General features: G+C 45.0%; 3 protein-coding genes across 3 annotated transcripts; 1 reads left to right on the top strand and 2 right to left on the bottom strand.

Annotated features, from left to right (window-relative positions):
* Positions 1 to 7981: 7981 nt before the first annotated feature.
* LOC130299331 (histone H2A type 1-like) lies at positions 7982 to 8448 on the bottom strand. The gene has a single exon (XM_056551427.1). The coding sequence runs from the start codon at positions 8446 to 8448 to the stop codon at positions 8056 to 8058; it is 393 nt and encodes a 130-aa protein (XP_056407402.1). The 3' UTR covers positions 7982 to 8055.
* A 5600-nt stretch (positions 8449 to 14048) lies between these two features.
* On the top strand, positions 14049 to 14429 carry LOC130299336 (histone H2B 1.1). The gene has a single exon (XM_056551432.1). It carries the CDS (start codon positions 14049 to 14051, stop codon positions 14427 to 14429), a length of 381 nt encoding a protein of 126 aa, XP_056407407.1.
* Positions 14430 to 16640: 2211 nt separating this feature from the next.
* Positions 16641 to 18284, bottom strand: LOC130299340 (histone H4). Its single transcript, XM_056551437.1, has one exon. The coding sequence runs from the start codon at positions 17346 to 17348 to the stop codon at positions 17037 to 17039; it is 312 nt and encodes a 103-aa protein (XP_056407412.1). The 5' UTR covers positions 17349 to 18284; the 3' UTR covers positions 16641 to 17036.
* Between the last annotated feature and the right edge of the window lie 1744 nt (positions 18285 to 20028).

Raw genomic sequence — 20028 nt, 5'->3', positions numbered from 1 at the left:
TTCACTCTTTATGATGGACTCCTGTCTGTTAGTTTCCACGTTGATACATTAGTTATTTATTCATTTGTTTATTCTTATTAATACATTGTTGTTACATTGTATACTTTTGTAATTCCCCTTCCTGCTCTCAACGAGACTTCTCAGGAGAATTAGGGGTTAATGAGCAGAGACTGTAATAGAGTAATACTTTTTTATTTTTATATACACAGGTTGTCATTGAATACAACTATTGGTGATCGGGACTAAACCGCGTAGATTCCATTCCTACCACAAGTGCAGAGACCTGCCCAGTATTATCATAAGGTGTCTGAACAGTAGGTCCCAGTTCACACATGAGATCGCGGCTGCACTGTCATCTCTTGCCAGGTTTCCCCGGTCAGGGGCCGGAGGTCTCTGATAGAATTTCCCTTCCTTGGAAAAGATTCATCCTGAGCTTTTCTGTTATTAGCGCTATATTCACAAGGACAAGCGTTATATCCAGATCTGCTAGATAGGATAAGGTCACATTCAAGTATTTGTTTAGAGAAGCCGAAGACTTTGTCAGTGACGGGAATCTCCTCCCCGGTATACAGGCTCCGATACATGTATCTCTATGGGGTTTATTTGGTTAACCTTCTGTTTAATGCAAATTAGAATCGAATCCTTAATTGAATTACTAGGTAACCGCGTAATAACAGGAAACCACAGAATTGTCGGGAACCTGATAATCACCAATGTAATTGCTGTTAATTGACACAAGATGTCGCTGTTGTACAATGAATGGAATAAAGAACTAGAACTGTGCGGCGAGTAGATGGCGCTATATTTATTAAAACAGTATAAATCCTTACAGTTACAGTTTATACAGATCAGATACATTGTGTTACAATAGTGACACCTGCTGGTGAGAGATTTGTATTCTAATCTTTACATGTTACCAAAGTGTAACGTCGAATATTTATATTTTCTCAGGTTCTAATTGAGACACAAATAGATACAACGATAGATGGTGACTAAGACTTGTAATAACAACACAACAAGTTCAGCTGCTCTTATATCTGGTATAGGATAATCAGGGTTGGAAGAGTCTAGAATATATACATACATCTGCATTGTGCTTGATATAACAAAACATAATAATAAAGTGATGTAATATAGAAGAGCTTGTATATTAGGATGTGGAGTTACAGATTTCCAGTCTCCAAGGTGATGAATTATGTGATCTCCTTGTTGGAGCTGCGGGGCAGGAGCTGTCACCTCTGATCGGGCTCCGGGGAGTGTTCGGGCCGCCAGGAGAGAAGAGAGATGCCGCAATATAATCCGGGGAGAAAGAGGAGAAAGGGGAAAGTGATAGAGAGAACGGGGATAAAGTCACCATTATACTTATATATGACATGTCTAATAGACGTGTTGGGCGCATACATTCGCAATGCGAATATTTATCTTGAATATTTGCATTTTTCTTTTTTTTGTCATATCACAGTGATCATCCCTCCCTGCTTCAAGCTTATGGTTTAAACAAGGCTCCAATACTCGTTACAGTGTCAGACATTCACATATGGGCCTATGAGACTGATCATGTTTGCTGAAGATCACGCGATATTGTGCATGTTAATTTTATGGCGCATAGTAAAAAAAAAAGGCCGCAAATTGTACGAATATTTGTCAATATATTAGCGAAATATCGCGAATTCTAATGTGGCCTATTCCGCTCAATGTCTATGAGAGAAAATGCCATATATCGGCCTCTATTCCGGACACTGTTTGGGGCCGTGTACCCCTCATTCCCCCGAGGAGTCCGGGGAATATTGGTCTTTATATAGGAAAGTGTTTTATTTCTTTTCTGTTTAGTTTTTTCTTCCAGTATCAGCTGGAGGACTATGAACCCTGCGCTGCTGTTAGTTATCGGGGTGAAAGGTCACAGGAGGATTGTGTCCTCTATGGAAAGGGTTCAGGTCTTTTATTAGGACAGATTTTGTTACGTTCATTGTTCTTGTTAAGATCCTGATAGATGGGGAATTATTTATCATATATTGGGGGTACAGTCCACATAAAACATAGGCCGCTCTTTTTCTGTAATTTCTTATAGATAGAAACTGACGTGAATTCCTCCGGTCTGACCCCAGATCACGTGGGGTTATACATTTTTAGTGGCGGCTGCAACACTGGGAAACCCTGATCCACACCCGCGGGTCCTTAGGAGATCTTCAGGTAGGTTACACTTTTATCCCCAGAATAACTTGGAGCATTGATCAGAATATTGGATTAATTTGTCTATGAAGTTGCGACTTTTTGCTCAGGGAATAGTATAATTTAATGCGGAAGATTTTTTTTAGCCCGTATCACAAACCTAAAACTAATAATCATAAATCTAGAATATATAATAGTTATTCTGAAATAAGAAGTATAAATGACTGTTATCATTTAGTTTAAAGCTCCATAGGGTCTTCTTGTCTCTTATACAGAATGGGCAGCAGGAGGCCGCGGCTGTAACACAATGACCTGTCCCTGCTGCACAAGTCATATGGGAGATATCTGTTGTATTATTGTCATTTTTTTTTTAAATAATACATTATTAATTTATTATATATATCTGCAAGAGATCGCCCAGTGTGAACCCTGATCTTGCGGTTGTTTTACAATCCATTTTATTCCGCTGCACATCCAATCAGACAAGGGCATCTAGAGGTCAGCAGCTTTCCTTCCTACACACAGTCAAGAAAGGGACTAGAGAGGCCGCCGAATTCCTTCTTCTATACAGAATTGTTCTGCCATTTGTAAGTCGGCTAGATCTTTACATATATTCCACATTGAACGGGGATTGGCCGATTAAGTCACATGCTCTGTTATAACAAATCCAATAATTCTTCCCCATAACTGTCAATCTCAATCACCAATTAGAATGGTTTCTATAATTGAGCAGAGATCTAATTGCTTATTAAGATTGACAGTTAGAGGAAAGTATCTGTCTATTGGCCAGAACCGAGCATGTGACATCATCATGTGACTTCATCATCCAATTCCCATTCAGTGTGGAATATTTAAACCTCTGCTAGTATTAAAAAAAAAGGCAGAATAATTTTGTATAGCACCTCTGTGTAATGTAATTAAAAATAATATAATTTAATAATAAATAGTATTAAAAAATCACATATGTATATAAAAGAAATCAAGGACGCAGTTGGTCATTGGTGTCCCTGGGGGCCCCATGTGCTGAAACTCTGCAGGCGGCTGCCCTCAGTTCACATTTTGTCAGCAGTAGTCATAAGCTGTTCTATTCACTGACAGCAGTAGTCATAAGTAGTTCTATTCACTGACAGCAGTAGTCATAAGCAGTTCTATTCACTGACAGCAGTAGTCATAAGCTGTTCTAATCACCGACAGCAGTAGTCATAAGCTGTTCTATTCACTGACAGCAGTAGTCATAAGTAGTTCTATTCACTGACAGCAGTAGTCATAAGCTGTTCTATTCACTGACAGCAGTAGTCATAAGCTGTTCTATTCACTGACAGCAGTAGTCATAAGTAGTTCTATTCACTGACAGCAGTAGTCATCAGCAGTTCTATTCACTGACAACAGTAGTCATAAGCAGTTCTATTCACTGACAGCAGTAGTCATAAGCTGTTCTATTCACTGACAGCAGTAGTCATAAGATGTTCTATTCACTGACAACAGTAGTCATAAGCAGTTCTATTCACTGACAGCAGTAGACATAAGCTGTTCTATTCACTGACAACAGTAGTCATAAGCAGTTCTATTCACTGACACCAGAAGTCATAAGCTGTTCTATTCACTGACAACAGTAGTCATAAGCAGTTCTATTCACTGACAGCAATAGTCATAAGCTGTTCTATTCACTGACAGCAGTATTCATAAGCAGTTCTATTCACTGACAGCAGTAGTCATAAGCTGTTCTATTCACTGACAGCAGTAGTCATAAGCTGTTCTATTCACAGACAGCAGTAGTCATAAGCTGTTCTATTCACTGACAGTAGTAGTCATAAGCTGTTCTATTCACTGACAGCAGTAGTCATAAGTTGTTCTATTCACTGACAGCAGTAGTCATAAGTATTTCTATTCACTGACAGCTTTTTTTTTTTATACAGTTTGTCATTACACTAAATGTAACTACTGATGATCAGGACTGAACAGTGTAGAACCATCACCACCGCCTGTGCAGAGGCCAGTATATATCATCTCAGGTGTATAATACATCTCTATAATGTGGAATATATGACCCCAGTAGTGCACATGAATCCCCTGTGTCATACGGGTAATGTACAAGCAGTTCATATAATGGAGATATTATGTGAGTTACAAATTACAATAGGATCCTGGAGACCATCAGTTATTAGAATAGGGATCCGGAGATAGAATAGGGACACTGTTATCGCTGAGGATGATGGGGATGATTGTCAACTACATTACAGTCTGGACAATTGAGATGTTCAGTCCTTGAGAAAGGCGCAAATAATCGACGTAACCTGTGACAGCAGTAATTACATCTGTAACGACGTTCAGCACCAAAGTAGTTAACAGCACCTCCACCAACTGTTCTGGGACCACATGGTCGGGGCAGGAGGCACTAGGACCCAGCGCTCTGCAGGGAAGACCTCACCCCTGGGCGCTGTCCAGTAATATCAGTGACCCTCGTATTCTACAGCCAAAGGGGACAAACCTGGGGACAAGTTCTGCTTCACTGCGACTCGGCTTCTACGGACTAAAGTGCATAGAACAGTTCTGATGTAGACAATATATACAGTATAAAGCGGCTGCACTGATAGAATATCAGCCACAAATATAACAAGGATAATTCTAGCAGATAGAAGCCCCAGCTCTATTATAGACAATGTGGCGGCTCTTAGAAGAGCCTTTGGGGTGACAGCAGGAGGCGGAGCAGGTTACTTGGCGCTGGTGTTCTCTGCAGTTAACCCCCTCAGTACTGAATTATATTCAGTTACTATAGTGATGTAAATCGTGTGATCCGCAGTGTAATGCGCCTGTGTGATCGGTGCTGCTGGCTTCAGTCTCCCGACACCTGTGACTGTAATTGATGCATAGAGGACACTAAAGGGTTAACTCTAGGCGGAGGGGAAACTGTTGGGGCCGATCAGGGGGATTCTAGTGAGGCGGAGAGGAGAGAGGACACTATGTCCGGGGCTGACCTCACAATGGTGGGTGTATACGGGGTCTTCCCTGCAGAGTATATAGAGGAGCCGCGTCCCTGTCCTATTCCAGACCTGATACCGATCACATCCTGCAGCCCGACACTGCTGAGAATGCGGCGGGGAAAGCTATCCTGTATTTTATACATTGTCATTTTGTTGTTATTTAATGTACTAAATTCCGATATTATGTCACTCAGCTGCAAGAGATCGCCCAGTGTGAACCCTGATCGTGCGGTTGTTTTACAATCCATTTTAACTGTCAGCGATCACCGTGTATTTAGACCTGATGAAGTCTTAGTGGGGGGAGAGATTCCCGGGCCCGTCATTGATAAAAATCCTCCCCGATGTGAATATAACGCTTGTCCGTGTGAATATAGCGCTAATAGAAAAGCTCAGGACTAATCTATTAATAGTAAATCATCTCCTAGACCTCCGGTGTTCTCTATCCGAATAAGTGTCCGAGAATCTCAGCCTCCTGGGAGGGAAGGGATAGAGAATGGGATACTAATAATGGAAGGGAAAAGAATGGAGCAAAAGGAACAATTAAATTCGAATAAAAAGGAAAGTTACAGGGAATAAATATATATATATATATATATATATATATATATATATATATATATATATATATATACCATTTTTATTATGAAGCATAAAAGTAATCTCAGGACCCTGTGGTTACTAATGTTATTGGTTAAAATAGACCCCACCGATCTCTCCCCTTCAGGCTTCCATGCGCGGCCGATTTATTCACAAGCTGAGCCGAGACAGCAGGAGGGTGAGCGTACACCGGCCTTTTACTATTAATTCAGGACTATAATTTACGAATATTGCGCATAGGACTCACAATTTCATTGGTAGCATACACACAGTGCGATATCATACATTGTGTCCAACCAAAACTATTCAAATGGTGTTTTATGTTTCTTTATTGGAATTAATATTGAGACATTTTCTTAGTAACAAAGTGTTTCTAGTGTCTCATTCGTTACATCTAACGGGATTGTTACTTTTTATAACAGCTCAGCCTTTCCTTCACTTCACCGATCTGTCTGTTTTACTAGTGCAATAATGGGTTAACTATTTTATGTGATTACTATCTATTTTAACAATAATACTAGTATCTAAAGGGCTCTGAGATGACTATTATGTTTCATGATCAATGTTATTGTTCTCCGAGAGACCCAGCTAAGACTATCTAGTTTACTACAACTTTCCTCGTTTTATTCTTAATTATATTTGTGTCATTTATATTTTTATTTATTCATTATTCTCATTCTACAGCGATAATTGTAGAATGAGCGGGAAAATAACAGTTCTATAGCCGGATACCGAGCTCTTATTGGCTGATCTCCGGCCGGTGCATTGCCGTGGAATGAGATTTGCCATAGAATGAGATGGTCCGCCTCCATCACATCCTATTGGCTCTCTCTTGTCACGTGACATATTTAAACGTCACGCATCGATGCGCACAGCAGTGTCAGTTTGGCTATCACAGGGAGAGGATCTCCTCTCCCTGTGATAGCTGAAGCTGCACGGAGCTCTCATGGCCTCTGTGGCCCGACAGAAGTTCACACATGTACTCAGCTCATACGGCTGCCTCATATACATTTACTGTTGATCCACAGCGCTATCGGGATCCCTATGCCCGATGGCGCTGTCATCAGGATCCCCACGCCCGCAGCTCTACACCCCGTCCCCCGCATCTCTACTCCCCGTCCCCCGCAGCTCTACTCCCCGTCCCCCGCAGCTCTACTCCCCGTCCTACGCAGCTGTACTCCCCGTCCCCTGTGAACGCTCAGGGAGCGATCCACAGCGCTATGGGGATTCCTACGCCCGATGGCGCTGTCATCAGTGTGCGTCCCCGCGAGCGCCCCATGCCCGCAGCTGTACTCCCCGTCCCTCCGTAGCTCTACTCCCCGTCCCGTTAACGCTCAGGGAGCGGGGAACAGAAAGTAGAGCATCGGGCGCAGGTAAAGTAGTACTGCGCATGCGCAGCACTACGCAAATAACTTAACCTGCGCCCGATGCTCTACTTTCTGTTTCCCGCTCCCTGAGTGTTAACGGGACGGGGAGTAGAGCTGCGGGGGGCGGAGGACGGGGAGTAGAGCTGCGGGCGTGGGGCGCTCGCGGGGACGCACACTGATGACAGCGCCATCGGGCATCGGGATCCCGATAGCGCTGTGGATCAACAGTAAATGTATAGGAACCAGCCGTATGAGCTACGTAAATGTGTGAACTTCTGTCGGGCCACAGAGGCCATGAGAGCTCCGTACAGCTTCAGCTATCACAGGGTGAGGAGATCCTCTCCCTGTGATAGCCAAACTGACACTGCTGTGCGCATCGATGCGTGCCGTTTAAATATGTCACGTGACAAGAGAGAGCCAATAGGATGTGATGGAGGCGGACCATCTCATTCTATGGCAAATCTCATTCCACGGCAATGCACCGGCTCTGGGGCGATTATTCCCGGTCACTGTATACAGCGAGTGCCGGGATCTTTATGTAACCAACGATAGAGAAGCGCTGACCCCCTGATCGGCTGGATGGAGGCCGCGCTGTGTAATGTGGCTGGAGATCCGATGTGTTCAGGAGCTTCCATTACACAGGAGGCTACAGTATAGGGGGCGCCATCTCTACACTGCGGTCCCGTCTATTGTGGAGGATCCGTAAACTATATCGTGAGAAAACGTATTCATTACGAGACTTAACCCTTCCAATACAAACTACATTCTGCACAACCCGCACTGTGTCCTATACTAGATAAAATGTGCCGGATGTTGTTTAATCCCTATAACAGCCCAGATCCCTATCACACCCGAGATCAGCGGCGCCAGCTCTGTAGGAGACAATGTGGTGGCTCTTAGAAGAGCCTTTGGTGTTCGGGATGATCTGGGATAAGCGGTGATCACTTGCTCTTGGCCGCTTTGCTGCTCTCGGTCTTCTTGGGCAGCAGCACGGCCTGGATGTTGGGCAGGACGCCTCCCTGGGCGATGGTCACCCCACCCAGCAGCTTGTTCAGCTCCTCGTCATTGCGCACGGCCAGCTGCAGGTGACGGGGGATGATGCGGGTCTTCTTGTTGTCCCGGGCGGCGTTACCGGCCAATTCCAGGATCTCAGCGGTTAAATACTCCAGCACAGCGGCCAGGTAGACCGGAGCACCGGCGCCCACCCTCTCGGCATAGTTCCCTTTGCGGAGAAGTCTGTGCACACGACCGACGGGGAACTGGAGTCCTGCCCGGGATGAGCGGGTCTTTGCCTTAGCCTGAACCTTCCCTCCTTGTTTGCCGCGTCCAGACATAATTAATACTGAAAACTAAATACTCAAGAGAAGTCTCTCTGTGATGTAACTGAGATATTCCCTAGCATCCCTCAGCAGCACAATGTGGGGGTGTGTCTCCGCCCCTGTGAGCAAATGGGACCTGGGATTTTTTAATGATTTAAATAAAAAAATACCCCGGAACCTCCCCCCCCCCCCCTGGTATAAAGCACCAGGATCACACTAGAACAGTGAGTTTTTTGTCTGTCCTAGTGTGAGCATGGACGTTCCACGCTCCCCCTACCTACTTTCTCTTTTCTTGCAGGTGATCCGCCGGTTTGCTGCACGCCGTCATCTTTCCTGGGTCCGGGAGGATTCGCGGACCCCACGCTAGCCGCACTTCCGGTTTCGGCGCCATTTTCCTGTAGCCCGAGGATTGCGGGACGTCACTTCCGGCGGATCCGTACAGAGCAGTATAGAGTTCTTATTAGGGGGAGCCCAAATATGTTAGAGATCAAGGGTGCTTAGGTGATATGGTTAGGTAAAGGTTTCCTAGAGTTGAGGTAAGAGATTTGATTTATTATTAAGTTTCCGGGCACAGGACCCGGAAGTGGGAGGGGCTTATATATTTTTTGGCGCAATTTGCAGCTACTTAAACGCCCCCTAGCCTGGCTCTGGTCTCTTGGAGCCAGAAGACTATTGTCTGAAAGCTACTAGACGTTTACCCTATTCGGTGTGTTGTTTCCACACTTAATATACCTGAGAAATAGGTATTCTTACTGCCCTGATAGGAGGAGTCCATTTATACTTGCGAGTTGATTTTTTCCCTTACATTTTAAATCCTTTCTCTTACCTCTTAGATGTCTTCTATGGATTCTGGAGGCTCTGGAGGGCGTAGGGAGACCCATGGGAAATCCTCCCACAAGAGGAAGCATTTGGAGTGTAACTCATGCAAGACTCCCCTTCCAGACGGATACGATTATCCTATTTGTTCCACATGTCGCCCCAGGTTACCACCAGACACTGAGCCTTCTATGCAGGACATGTTCTGCTGGGTTAAGGATTTCGTTTTTTCTTCCATCAAAGAATTGAAGGATTCATTAACCACTGCTCCTCCTCCTAAGAAGAAGCCCAGACTAAGCGATAGGCCTGTAGTTGTACACTCTGATGAAGAATTCAGGGTTATAGATGAGACAAAATCATCTAGTTCAGAGGAAGAGGAGCTTCAGGGGAAAGTATTTTTTCCTATGGAGAAGTTTCCGAAATTTATCAGAGCTGTGCAAGCAGAGAATGCACCAGCCACCCGCGAGGACGCTCCTTCTACCTCCAGGGGGCCTAGAGTTTTCCCGATTGAGGACACGGTCCTAGACTTAATGAAGGCAGAATGGATCAACCCAGAGAAGGCACCTGTTATAAATAAAAGGTTTAAAACTCTTTACCCCATGGATCAGGAAAGATCTAAGGATTGGGTCAACCCACCAAAGGTGGATTACGCCATCGCCAAACTTTCTAAGAGAACCATTATCCCATCTGATGATGGTTCTAGTCTCAAGGATCCCATGGACCGACGCATGGAGGTCACTCTCAGAAGATCGTATACAGCATCTTCCAGCCAGTGTGCTGTAGGGAATGCCTCCTTTGAGGTCATAAGAGCTATGAGATCTTGGCTTTCAAGAATACAGGATGACAGACTCTGGGGTCAGTAGACAGGACTTACTTAGGTCCTTTAAATATGTTAACCTAGGTATGGACTACCTATATGACTCAAATTGTCAACAGGTGAAGCTAGCTTCTAGAAACATGGCCCTATCTTCAGCTGCTAGGAGGGCTCTTTGGTTAAGACCATGGCCTGGAGACAGTCATTCCAAGTACATTCTTGGTAATCTGGAGTTCAATCCGGCTAAATTATTTGGTCCTGAACTTGACACCATTATGGAGGAGCTCTCCAATAAAAAGGGGAAGAACCTTCCTTTATCAGAGAAGTCCTATCGCGGGCGCTATAATCAACCCAGGAGAGATCGATCTCCACAAGGTAACAGGCAATATAGAGGTTCTGGACGTGGCAGAGGATCAGGATCCACAAGGAAGGGATCATCTAGAGCCAGAGGCTCAAAAAAGCCAGAATTCTGACGCGAGAAGTCTACCTGTAGGCGGGCGCCTTCATTTTTTTCTCAAGACTTGGAAAACTCTAATAAAAGATGTTTGGGTCATAAATGTAGTGGAGAATGGTTATTTCTTTCCCCTAACGTATCTCCCTCCAGAGAGGTGTCTAATATCCCCCTCTCTAGCTTCTGCAAAACAGGAGGCTTTAGAGGAAGCCATCCTAGAGCTTATCTCAAGTTCTGCGGTAGAACCTGTTCCCAGACACGAGAGGGGCACGGGGGTCTATTCCCCAGTGTTCCTAGTACCCAAGCCTGGAAGAAAATGGAGGCTTATAATAGACCTCAGGTTTCTCAATCAATTTATAGTCAAGAAGAAATTTCGGATGGAGACTATAAGATCAGTAAAATCCCTCATTCTGAGAGACGATTACATGGCGTCATTAGACCTAAAAGACGCCTATTTTCACATTCCCATATTTCCAGGGCACAGGAAATTCCTAAGAATTGCTGTCTTTATCAAGGGAATTCTCCATCATCTCCAGTTCAAGGTTCTGCCATTTGGCATTTCCACAGCCCCGTTCGTATTCACAAAGGTGGTTTCATCCATGATGGCGATTCTCAGAAGACAGGGCATCAGAATCATACCCTATTTAGACGATTGGCTTTTTCTAGCCAAAACTCAGGAGGAGCTCAGCCATCACATCACCACCACACTAGACTTACTCCACAGTTTAGGTTGGATAGTGAATCTTCAGAAATCCAGACTATTTCCCACAAAGGAAATAACCTTTTTAGGGTTCTACTTGGATTCCCACAACATGAGAATCTATCTGTCTCCAGCACGGAAGGACAGGATATCCAGGGGATATCAATTCCTTCGAGTCCCCCGCAAGGTGTCACTGAGGACTCTCATGAGATTCCTAGGACTCCTATCCTCCTCAGTAGAAGCTGTCCCTTGGGCACTCTGGCACATGAGACCTCTCCAGACAGAGGTTCTCCAGGCCTGGGACAGGAGGAGTTCCTCTCTAGAGAGGTGTCTAAAACTTTCTCCCACAGTCCGCAGATCTCTAAACTGGTGGGCGAACCCCCAGGACGGAATGTCTCTGGTAGAACCTCAGTGGTCAATCCTAACGACAGACGCCTCAGGGTCAGGATGGGGAGCCCACCTGCTAGGGAGAAAGGTGAATGGCTGGTGGAGTACAGAAGAACTTCCTCTCTCTTCCAATATAAAGGAACTAAGGGCAATATATTATGCCCTTCTCCACTTCGCCCCCTCTCTCCTGGGACAAGCCGTCAAAATAAGGACGGACAACATGTCGGCTGTTTACTACATAAACAAGCAGGGAGGGACAAGATCAGTTCCACTGCTTCAAGAGGTGGCAAAGATCTTTCGATGGGCCGAGACTCGAGTTCTCAGGCTCTCCGCAGTCCACATAAGGGGAGTACACAATATCATAGCAGACCGTCTAAGCAGAGGTCTTACGCTACCGGGAGAATGGACTCTAGACCAGGATATATTCCTTCAGCTCATAGACCGCTGGGGTCTCCCGGAAATAGATCTTATGGCCACAAGATCCAATCGCAAACTAGACAAGTTCTGCTCCCTTTACCAGATGGACAAACCTCTCTATCTGGATGCAATGTCGGTCCCATGGAATTTCAAACTGGCCTACATATTCCCTCCTATCTCGATGATACCCAGGGTATTAATGAAGATCAGGCAGGATCAGGCCTCTGTGATTGCCATCATTCCCTTTTGGCCAAAAAGATCCTGGTTCTCCCAGCTCATTCAGATGAGCAAGGGAATATACTGGAAACTTCCTGTCAGGCAGAATCTTGTGTCTCAGGGCACTCAGTTCTGCCACAATCTCAAGACGCTCAATCTGACAGCATGGAAGTTGATAGGTCCTTATTAAAAGCCAGAGGGTTTTCGGACCGCATCCTTGAAACACTATCTCACTCTAGGAGTGAGGCAACCAACAAGGCCTATGCTAGAATCAAAAAGATTTTTTTCTCCTGGTGTGTCACCAAGAAGATCAATGCTTCTTCTCCATCCACTCCATCAATTCTCGAATTTTTACAGGATGGATTTGACAGAGGTCTCTCTCCAAATTCCATCAAGGTCCAACTAGCCGCACTGTCGGCGACCTTACAAAGACGACTGTTTCAGGAACCAGTGATAAAGTCATTTATCAAGGCCATCACTAGAATTCGTCCTAGAGCGGTGAAACCTGTGACACCCTGGGATCTGGCATTGGTCTTGCAACAATTGTGTGTTCAACCCTTTGAACCTTTAGAGGAAGTGGAACTTAGGTTCCTCACTCTTAAGGTGGTGCTACTTCTAGCTGTCACCACTGCAAAGAGAGTTGGTGAACTTCAAGCATTAGCTGCGGCAGAACCTTACACAGTTTCCTTGCAGGACAGAGTCCTTCTGAGATTCCTACCTTCTTTTTTGCCTAAGGTCCCCTCCTTCGCAAATATTAACCAGGTTATCTGTCTCCCAAAGTTTCCTGACTCTGAATCTTCCCAGAAGGACCTTACCTCCCTGGATCTGGTAAGATGCCTAAGGGTCTATCTAGATAGAACAAAACCATTCAGGAAAGCGGAGAATCTCCTCATTTTATTCCAGGGTGTAAAGAAAGGTGCCAAGGCATCTAAACCATCCATTTCAAGATGGATATGCGAATGCATAAATTTATGTTATACCTCTAGAGGGTTAACTTCACCAGAGTTCACCAGAGCGCACTCTACGAGATCTGTTTCTGCCTCTTGGGCAGAGCGTAACTCTGTTCCCTTGGAACAGATCTGCCAGTCCGCAACCTGGAACTCTCCACTCACTTTTTTAAAACATTATAGAGTGGATACCTTTTTGTCTAGCGAAACTACTTTCGCTAAGTCTATTATACAAACTGCTATGCAGGAAAACCCTCCCTAGGGGTGATTCTTGCTAGATCCCCACATTGTGCTGCTGAGGGACGCTAGGGAAGACTAAATTTAGAAAGTGAATTTGTTTTCCCTTAGTCTCCTCAGCAGCACAAGCTTCCCTCCCTTATTTTATTTTTGCTTTATAATCTACTCACTGTTCTAGTGTGATCCTGGTGCTTTATACCAGGGGGGGGGGGGGAGGTTCCGGGGTATTTTTTTATTTAAATCATTAAAAAATCCCAGGTCCCATTTGCTCACTGGGGCGAAGACACACCCCCACATTGTGCTGCTGCGGAAACTAAGGGAAAACAAATTAACTTTCTAAATTTAGTCTTCTTTCTGCTGCCTTTTATATGTTTCTGCTCCGCCCTTCGGCTCCCGTAATTGGGTAGATTTGAATCCTGCCAATGGTGACGAGACTCTAAGAAACACCAATAAACTGCACTGGGCGGGGCTTAAGACGCTCCCACAGGTCACATGATTTTCTCCTCCAGTAGAACAGTGAGCAGACAGCATTTCTTATTTGCATGGGCTGCATATAAATACGGCTGCGGTGGGAGGAGGAGGCATCATTATTCTCTCTGTTCTAGTGAAGGATTATTGTGATTGATCATCATGCCTGATCCCGCCAAGTCTGCACCAGCGCCCAAGAAGGGCTCTAAGAAAGCCGTGACCAAGACTCAGAAGAAGGACGGCAAGAAGCGGAGGAAGACCAGGAAGGAAAGCTATGCCATCTACGTGTACAAGGTGCTCAAGCAGGTCCACCCTGACACCGGCATCTCCTCCAAGGCCATGGGTATCATGAACTCCTTTGTCAACGATATCTTCGAGCGCATCGCAGGGGAAGCCTCCCGCCTGGCTCACTACAACAAGCGCTCCACCATCACCTCCCGGGAGATCCAGACCGCCGTGCGCCTGCTGCTGCCTGGAGAGCTGGCCAAGCACGCCGTGTCCGAGGGCACCAAGGCCGTCACCAAGTACACCAGCGCCAAGTAACCTGCTCCGCCTCCTGCTGTCACCCCAAAGGCTCTTCTAAGAGCCACCCACATTGTCTATAATAGAGCTGGGGCTTCTCCTGTCTGTATTCCCCGTATTCTGTTCTGTATATGTGGCCGCTATTCTGTCAGTACAGTCTATTGATACTATATATATTCTGCTCCGGGATCGGGTGAGATCAGAGCGGCGGCTGCGGTTCTCTCTGACTGCAGGATGTATATTCTCATGTGCCCACACGTCGTCTCTCCACGATCAATAAATCATTCACTGACCGGGGAATCTATTGATCGGTATCGCCGGGGTTTATTATGAGACTCTCATCCTACTGTGTGTGCACTGACTGGGAGGGAACAATAGAGAAACAAGGAGGATGAGGGTAGTAGTCAGCCACAGAATCAGCCTCTACATCTCGGGGAGATCTCTCCATTGTTATCGGGACCGCGCACACGGCTCATTGTTAACCCTTTAGTGGCATGTTTACTACAATGAAATGACAAAGGACCCGAGCCCGACTCTACACAGCAGGAAGGACACCACAGTATCAGAGTATTTCTCCGCTCATAGGCAGCATTAATTCTATATAAATCCCGATGGGTCAATGTTCATTTATTAATGCCCCTTTCCACACTCACACATTGGCTGATCACAGGATGTTCAGGGTTTGAATTTCCCGCTTCCTCCAGACCCGATAACAATGGAGAGATCCCCCTCATTCTCGTGTATGTCACCAATAAAGATTCTAATCCTATGCGCAATGCTCGCACAGCTGCCGTTGGTTATAATCTTTGGAAATTAATTATAGTCATGAATTATAAGTAAAAGTCTGGTGTAGATAACCGCACACCGCTCCCACTCATACACCGATCACCCTCCCGCTGTCTCGGTCTCAGCTTGTGAATAAACCGGCCGTGCATGGAAGCCTGAAGGGGAGAGATCGGTGGTGTTCAGGTGCGGTCTGGATGTTCCCAGTGATAATACTGGAGTAGAGTCCTCGCTAAAGAGTTAATGATGATTGAAAGTTGTCACAATCTAGCGCTTGTTTTTTGCGCAAATAAAAATGATTTTCCAGTTGTGTGGTCACATAGATGGGGGTAACCAGACGCATTTCAGTGGTTTAGATTATCTATTGTAACCAATAATACTAGTAGCCCTGTGATAACTTTTATGCTTCATGATAAGTGTTTTATTTTTTGCCTCTTTCCTCGTTTTATTGGTATTAGTTTTAATGTTCCATCTTGGTTTTTTTAAATCATATTTTAATTTTACTTTCAGAAGATTCATCCAAAGCTTTTCTATAGTTAACGCTATATTCACACGGACACGCGTTATAGCCAGATCGGGAAGGGTTTTATCAATGACGGGCCCGGGAATCTCTCCCCCCCACTAAGACTTCATCAGGTCTAAATACACGGTGATCGCTGACAGGTAAAATAGATTGTAAAACAACCGCACGGTCAGTGTTCACACTGGGCGATCTTTTCCAGTAATTTAATACATAGAACAATAAAATAATGTATAAAAAATAATTTCCCCGCCGCCTCCTCTTCAGGTGAAGGGAGTCAGGCTGCTGGGGGAGGGTGCAGGATGTGATCGGTATCAGGTCTGGAATAGGACAGGGACGCGGCTCCTCTATATACTCTGCAGGGAAGACCCCGTATACACCCACCATTGTGATGTCAGCCCCGGACATAGTGTCCTCTCTCCTCTCCGCCTCACTAGAATCCCCCTGATCGGCCCCAACAGTTTCCCCTCCGCCGCCTATTTCTTCCTATTTACAGAAACCAGAGGAATGTAGTCACGTGTACAGGGAAGAGGACGAGACAAAGGGAGAAACGATCAGAAGAAGAGCGGGAATTTCAAAATAGTCAACTGCGGTGATCAACCAATGAGCGAACATTCGGGTCTATAACTCCGCCTAGATTTAACCCTCTATGCACCACTTACGGTCACAGGTGTCGGGAGACTGAAGCCAGCAGCACCGATCACACAGGAGCAATGCAGAGGACACGATCTACATCACTATAGTAACTGAACTCAGCACCGAGAGGGTTAACTGCAAAGAACAATCCCGGGATCCTGCTTATGAGAACAGGAGGTATATATATATATATATATATATGCGCAATTTACTTGGGTGTGAACAGCTCCATTAACATACAGGTGTTATATAGAGTGAAGGCTCATTTGTCCGGATAGCGGGATATAGAAGGGTCTTACCGGGATATTATCAGGAGATTTGCATGTTCTATAACACGGACTCTTTAGGGAGGTAATGAGTGATATGGTGGGGAGGGAAGTAATGTAATCTGGAGAAGATGAATGTAGATTGTAACAGTAACTATAATCACGGAGGAAGATGAGGGCAGTAGTCAGAACATTCAGAGGAGATCCCCCGGAGCAGATAGGAGGGAAATACCGATAGACTGATCAGGTGCAGCGATTATGGCAGGACAGGGAAAAACAAACACCGCAACCACAAGAGCAAAACACCGATCACACAACCTCTCAGTAGAGAAGACACAAGGAATTGTAGCCTTTCCATAGAACATGTGGGCGGCTCTGAGAAGAGCCTTTGGGTTGATGAGATGGAGCCGAGTAGAAGCAGAATTAACCTCCGAAGCCGTAGAGAGTGCGGCCCTGGCGCTTGAGGGCGTACACCACGTCCATGGCGGTGACGGTCTTCCTCTTGGCGTGCTCGGTGTAGGTGACGGCGTCACGGATGACGTTCTCCAGGAAGACTTTCAGGACACCGCGAGTCTCTTCATAGATGAGGCCGGAGATGCGCTTCACACCTCCCCTGCGAGCTAGACGGCGGATGGCAGGCTTGGTGATGCCCTGGATGTTATCCCGGAGCACCTTCCTGTGCCGCTTGGCTCCGCCCTTACCGAGACCTTTCCCTCCTTTACCGCGTCCAGACATCTTCTCTATGTAGCGAGTAGACTGCAAGATACTGAGTGCGGCCGAGTCCGGCTTATATAGCACATGGGCGGACCTGAAAGAAAACTAGAACAAAGATGACATCATCCGGGGGCGTTTCTTTTAACCACATTTACATTCCTGACCCTCCCCCCTTTCCGTTGATTGGCTGAACACGAGACAAGAAGGTTTTGAATTTCCCGCCCATTCCAAAACGTTTGCTGCATTTTTCCGATTCTAAATAATCAGTTTTTTTTTCTTACCGCGATTCTCCCCAACATTCTAGAGAAGAGCAGTCGTCATTGTACCGAGCGGGAATGGTGATCGGGCAGGTGTGTGAGCTGTATGTTACACACATGGGAGAGGATCAATAGCAGCACAATAATCTGTCAGGTGTATAATGTGTGTGCGGGGAGCAGCAGATGGCAGAACAAATCTTGTGAATGGATCGATCACTCGGGCAGCATTACCAGGTCTACAGGACTGCTCACCCCCGGGCACCAAGACTCTGCACACATTGTACGACATTATATGGAGCCCCGATATGTGCAATGAGAGTGACCGAGAATAATCGTCCGAGAGCCTGATCCCACGTGTTAATACCATAAAAACAAATAAACCCATCAATTCTCAGGATGAATAACACCATGTGTACAACCAGTTAACGAAAGAGTTAAATGTACCTCCAAATTTGGGTAAATCAATAACTTCCTTAAATCACATCTATCCATAGAGATCGTCTATTTATCACAGCAGTATAAATCCTTACAGTTACAGTTTATACAGATCAGATACATTGTGTTACAATAGCGACACCTGGTGGTGAGAGCTTTGTATTATACTCTTTACATGTTACCAAATTGTAACAAGTAATATTTCCCAGGTGCTGACACAAGTTACAGAGATACAAATAGATACAACTATGGATGGTGACTAAGACTTACACCCCCTGCTTATCCTATACCAGATATAAGAGCAGCTGAAATTGTTGTGCTGTTATTGTAAGAGTCTGTAAGAGGATCAGGAACAAATAAATACATCTGCATTGTGCTTGATATAACAAAACATAATAATAAAGTGATGTAATATAGAAGAGTTTGTATATTAGGATGTGGAGTTACAGATTTTCCATTTCCCAGATCCTGAATTATGTGATCTCCTTGTTGGAGTTGTGGGGCAGGAGCTGTGGATTTATAGTGTTTTGTTTAGTTTTTTTAATTTAATCCATAATTACATTAATACCCATAAAATCTAATTATGAATTAAATTATTTAATTGTTCACTATTGATGCATCCACTAGTTATTGATCATTAATACATTGATTAATTATTATGGTTGTAAATATTTATAAATTGTATGATCCATGTAAAAGGTGGATATCATGGGGGATAGAGATGAGCGAACTTACAGTAAATTTGATTTGTCACAAACTTCTCAGCTCGGCGGTTGCTGACTTTTCCTGCATAAATTAGTTCAGCTTTCCAGTGCTCCGGTGGGCTGGAAAAGGTGGATACAGTCCTAGGAAAGAGTCTCCTAGGACTGTATCCACCTTTTCCAGCCCACGGGAGCACCTGAATGCTGAACTAATTTATGCAGGAAAAGTCATCAACTGCCGAGCCGAGAAGTTTGTGACAAATCAAATTTACTGTAAGTTCGCTCATCTCTAATGGGGGGATATTAATGAATTCGTGTTGTGGAAAGTTATTTGTGTAGACTGATTTTTCAGCAGTGTTTTTTGGCGCAAGGTGTTAAAAAAAAGGAGTTACTGGAAGATATTTCATTTGCGCAATAGTTACCAAAGTGTGGTCCAGGCTTACTTAGGTTTTTGACTTTTCAAAGAACTTTGCCCTCAAAATTTGTGACTTTTAGAAAAGACTTTGGTTTCTGAGCTATTCGGTTTGTCACACAAAAAAAGCACAAAAAGTGACTGCGCCTGGCAACTTGCTACAAAAGGAAACAAAAAGAAAATCCAAATAACTTGATAAATCCCCCCACCCCATGTTCCTTATAATATGATATAATGGCATAATATGATATGTATCATGTTAATCCAGGGATCCCTCTAGTGGTGTAGAGTAATAGTGCAGCAAGTTTTTCTTAGATATCAAGAAGATGGAGGCCGTGATTGTGACATAATGACCACGCCCCCTTGTGACATCACATCACACCCACTCTATTCATGTCTATGGGAGGGGACGTGTTAGCAGACACGCCCCCTCCCATAGATATGAATGGAAGGGGTGCGGCATGACCATGACATAACCACAACTGCCCCAGGAACCCTGCATTTGTTTAGAAAGTCGGGTGTTGCGGGAGATCACGGGGGTCCTGCTACTGGGATAGGGGATAAGATGTCTAGCAGTGGAATACTTCTTCAGGGCAGGCAGTTGCACCCACCCCACTTCTTGACAAAGATTCAAAACACGTATTGAGGTGGTGGTGGGGTGTACTCTCTGAGTCCTCAGCATGTCAATAACCGGTAACTAATACTGTTTGTAAATCATATGGCATAATAGCGTGCACTATGAGGGAGATGTGACACTGTTGGTTGATAGTTGTCTCTGGGAATATTCCAATATGTGCACCCTATCTTGTGTTTTTGGGGTTGGTGTTTTTTAGGGGTGGGCCATTTTAAAATGGGAGGGCTCTCTGTTGCTGTATGTAATCCTTTTTGTAAATAAT

This window comes from Hyla sarda, unplaced genomic scaffold, assembly GCF_029499605.1.
Source record: "Hyla sarda isolate aHylSar1 unplaced genomic scaffold, aHylSar1.hap1 scaffold_1046, whole genome shotgun sequence".
NCBI classification, from domain to species: Eukaryota; Metazoa; Chordata; class Amphibia; order Anura; family Hylidae; genus Hyla; species Hyla sarda.
Note: the sequence above shows the minus strand (reverse complement) of the source record. Positions and strands in the feature narration are given on the sequence as shown.

What these genes read in the sequence shown, in the direction of transcription:
- LOC130299340 (XM_056551437.1), bottom strand. Translation starts at nt 17,348, where the DNA reads ATGTCTGGACGCGGTAAAGGAGGGAAAGGTCTCGGTAAGGGCGGAGCC.
- LOC130299331 (XM_056551427.1), bottom strand. Translation starts at nt 8,448, where the DNA reads ATGTCTGGACGCGGCAAACAAGGAGGGAAGGTTCAGGCTAAGGCAAAG.
- LOC130299336 (XM_056551432.1), top strand. Translation starts at nt 14,049, where the DNA reads ATGCCTGATCCCGCCAAGTCTGCACCAGCGCCCAAGAAGGGCTCTAAG.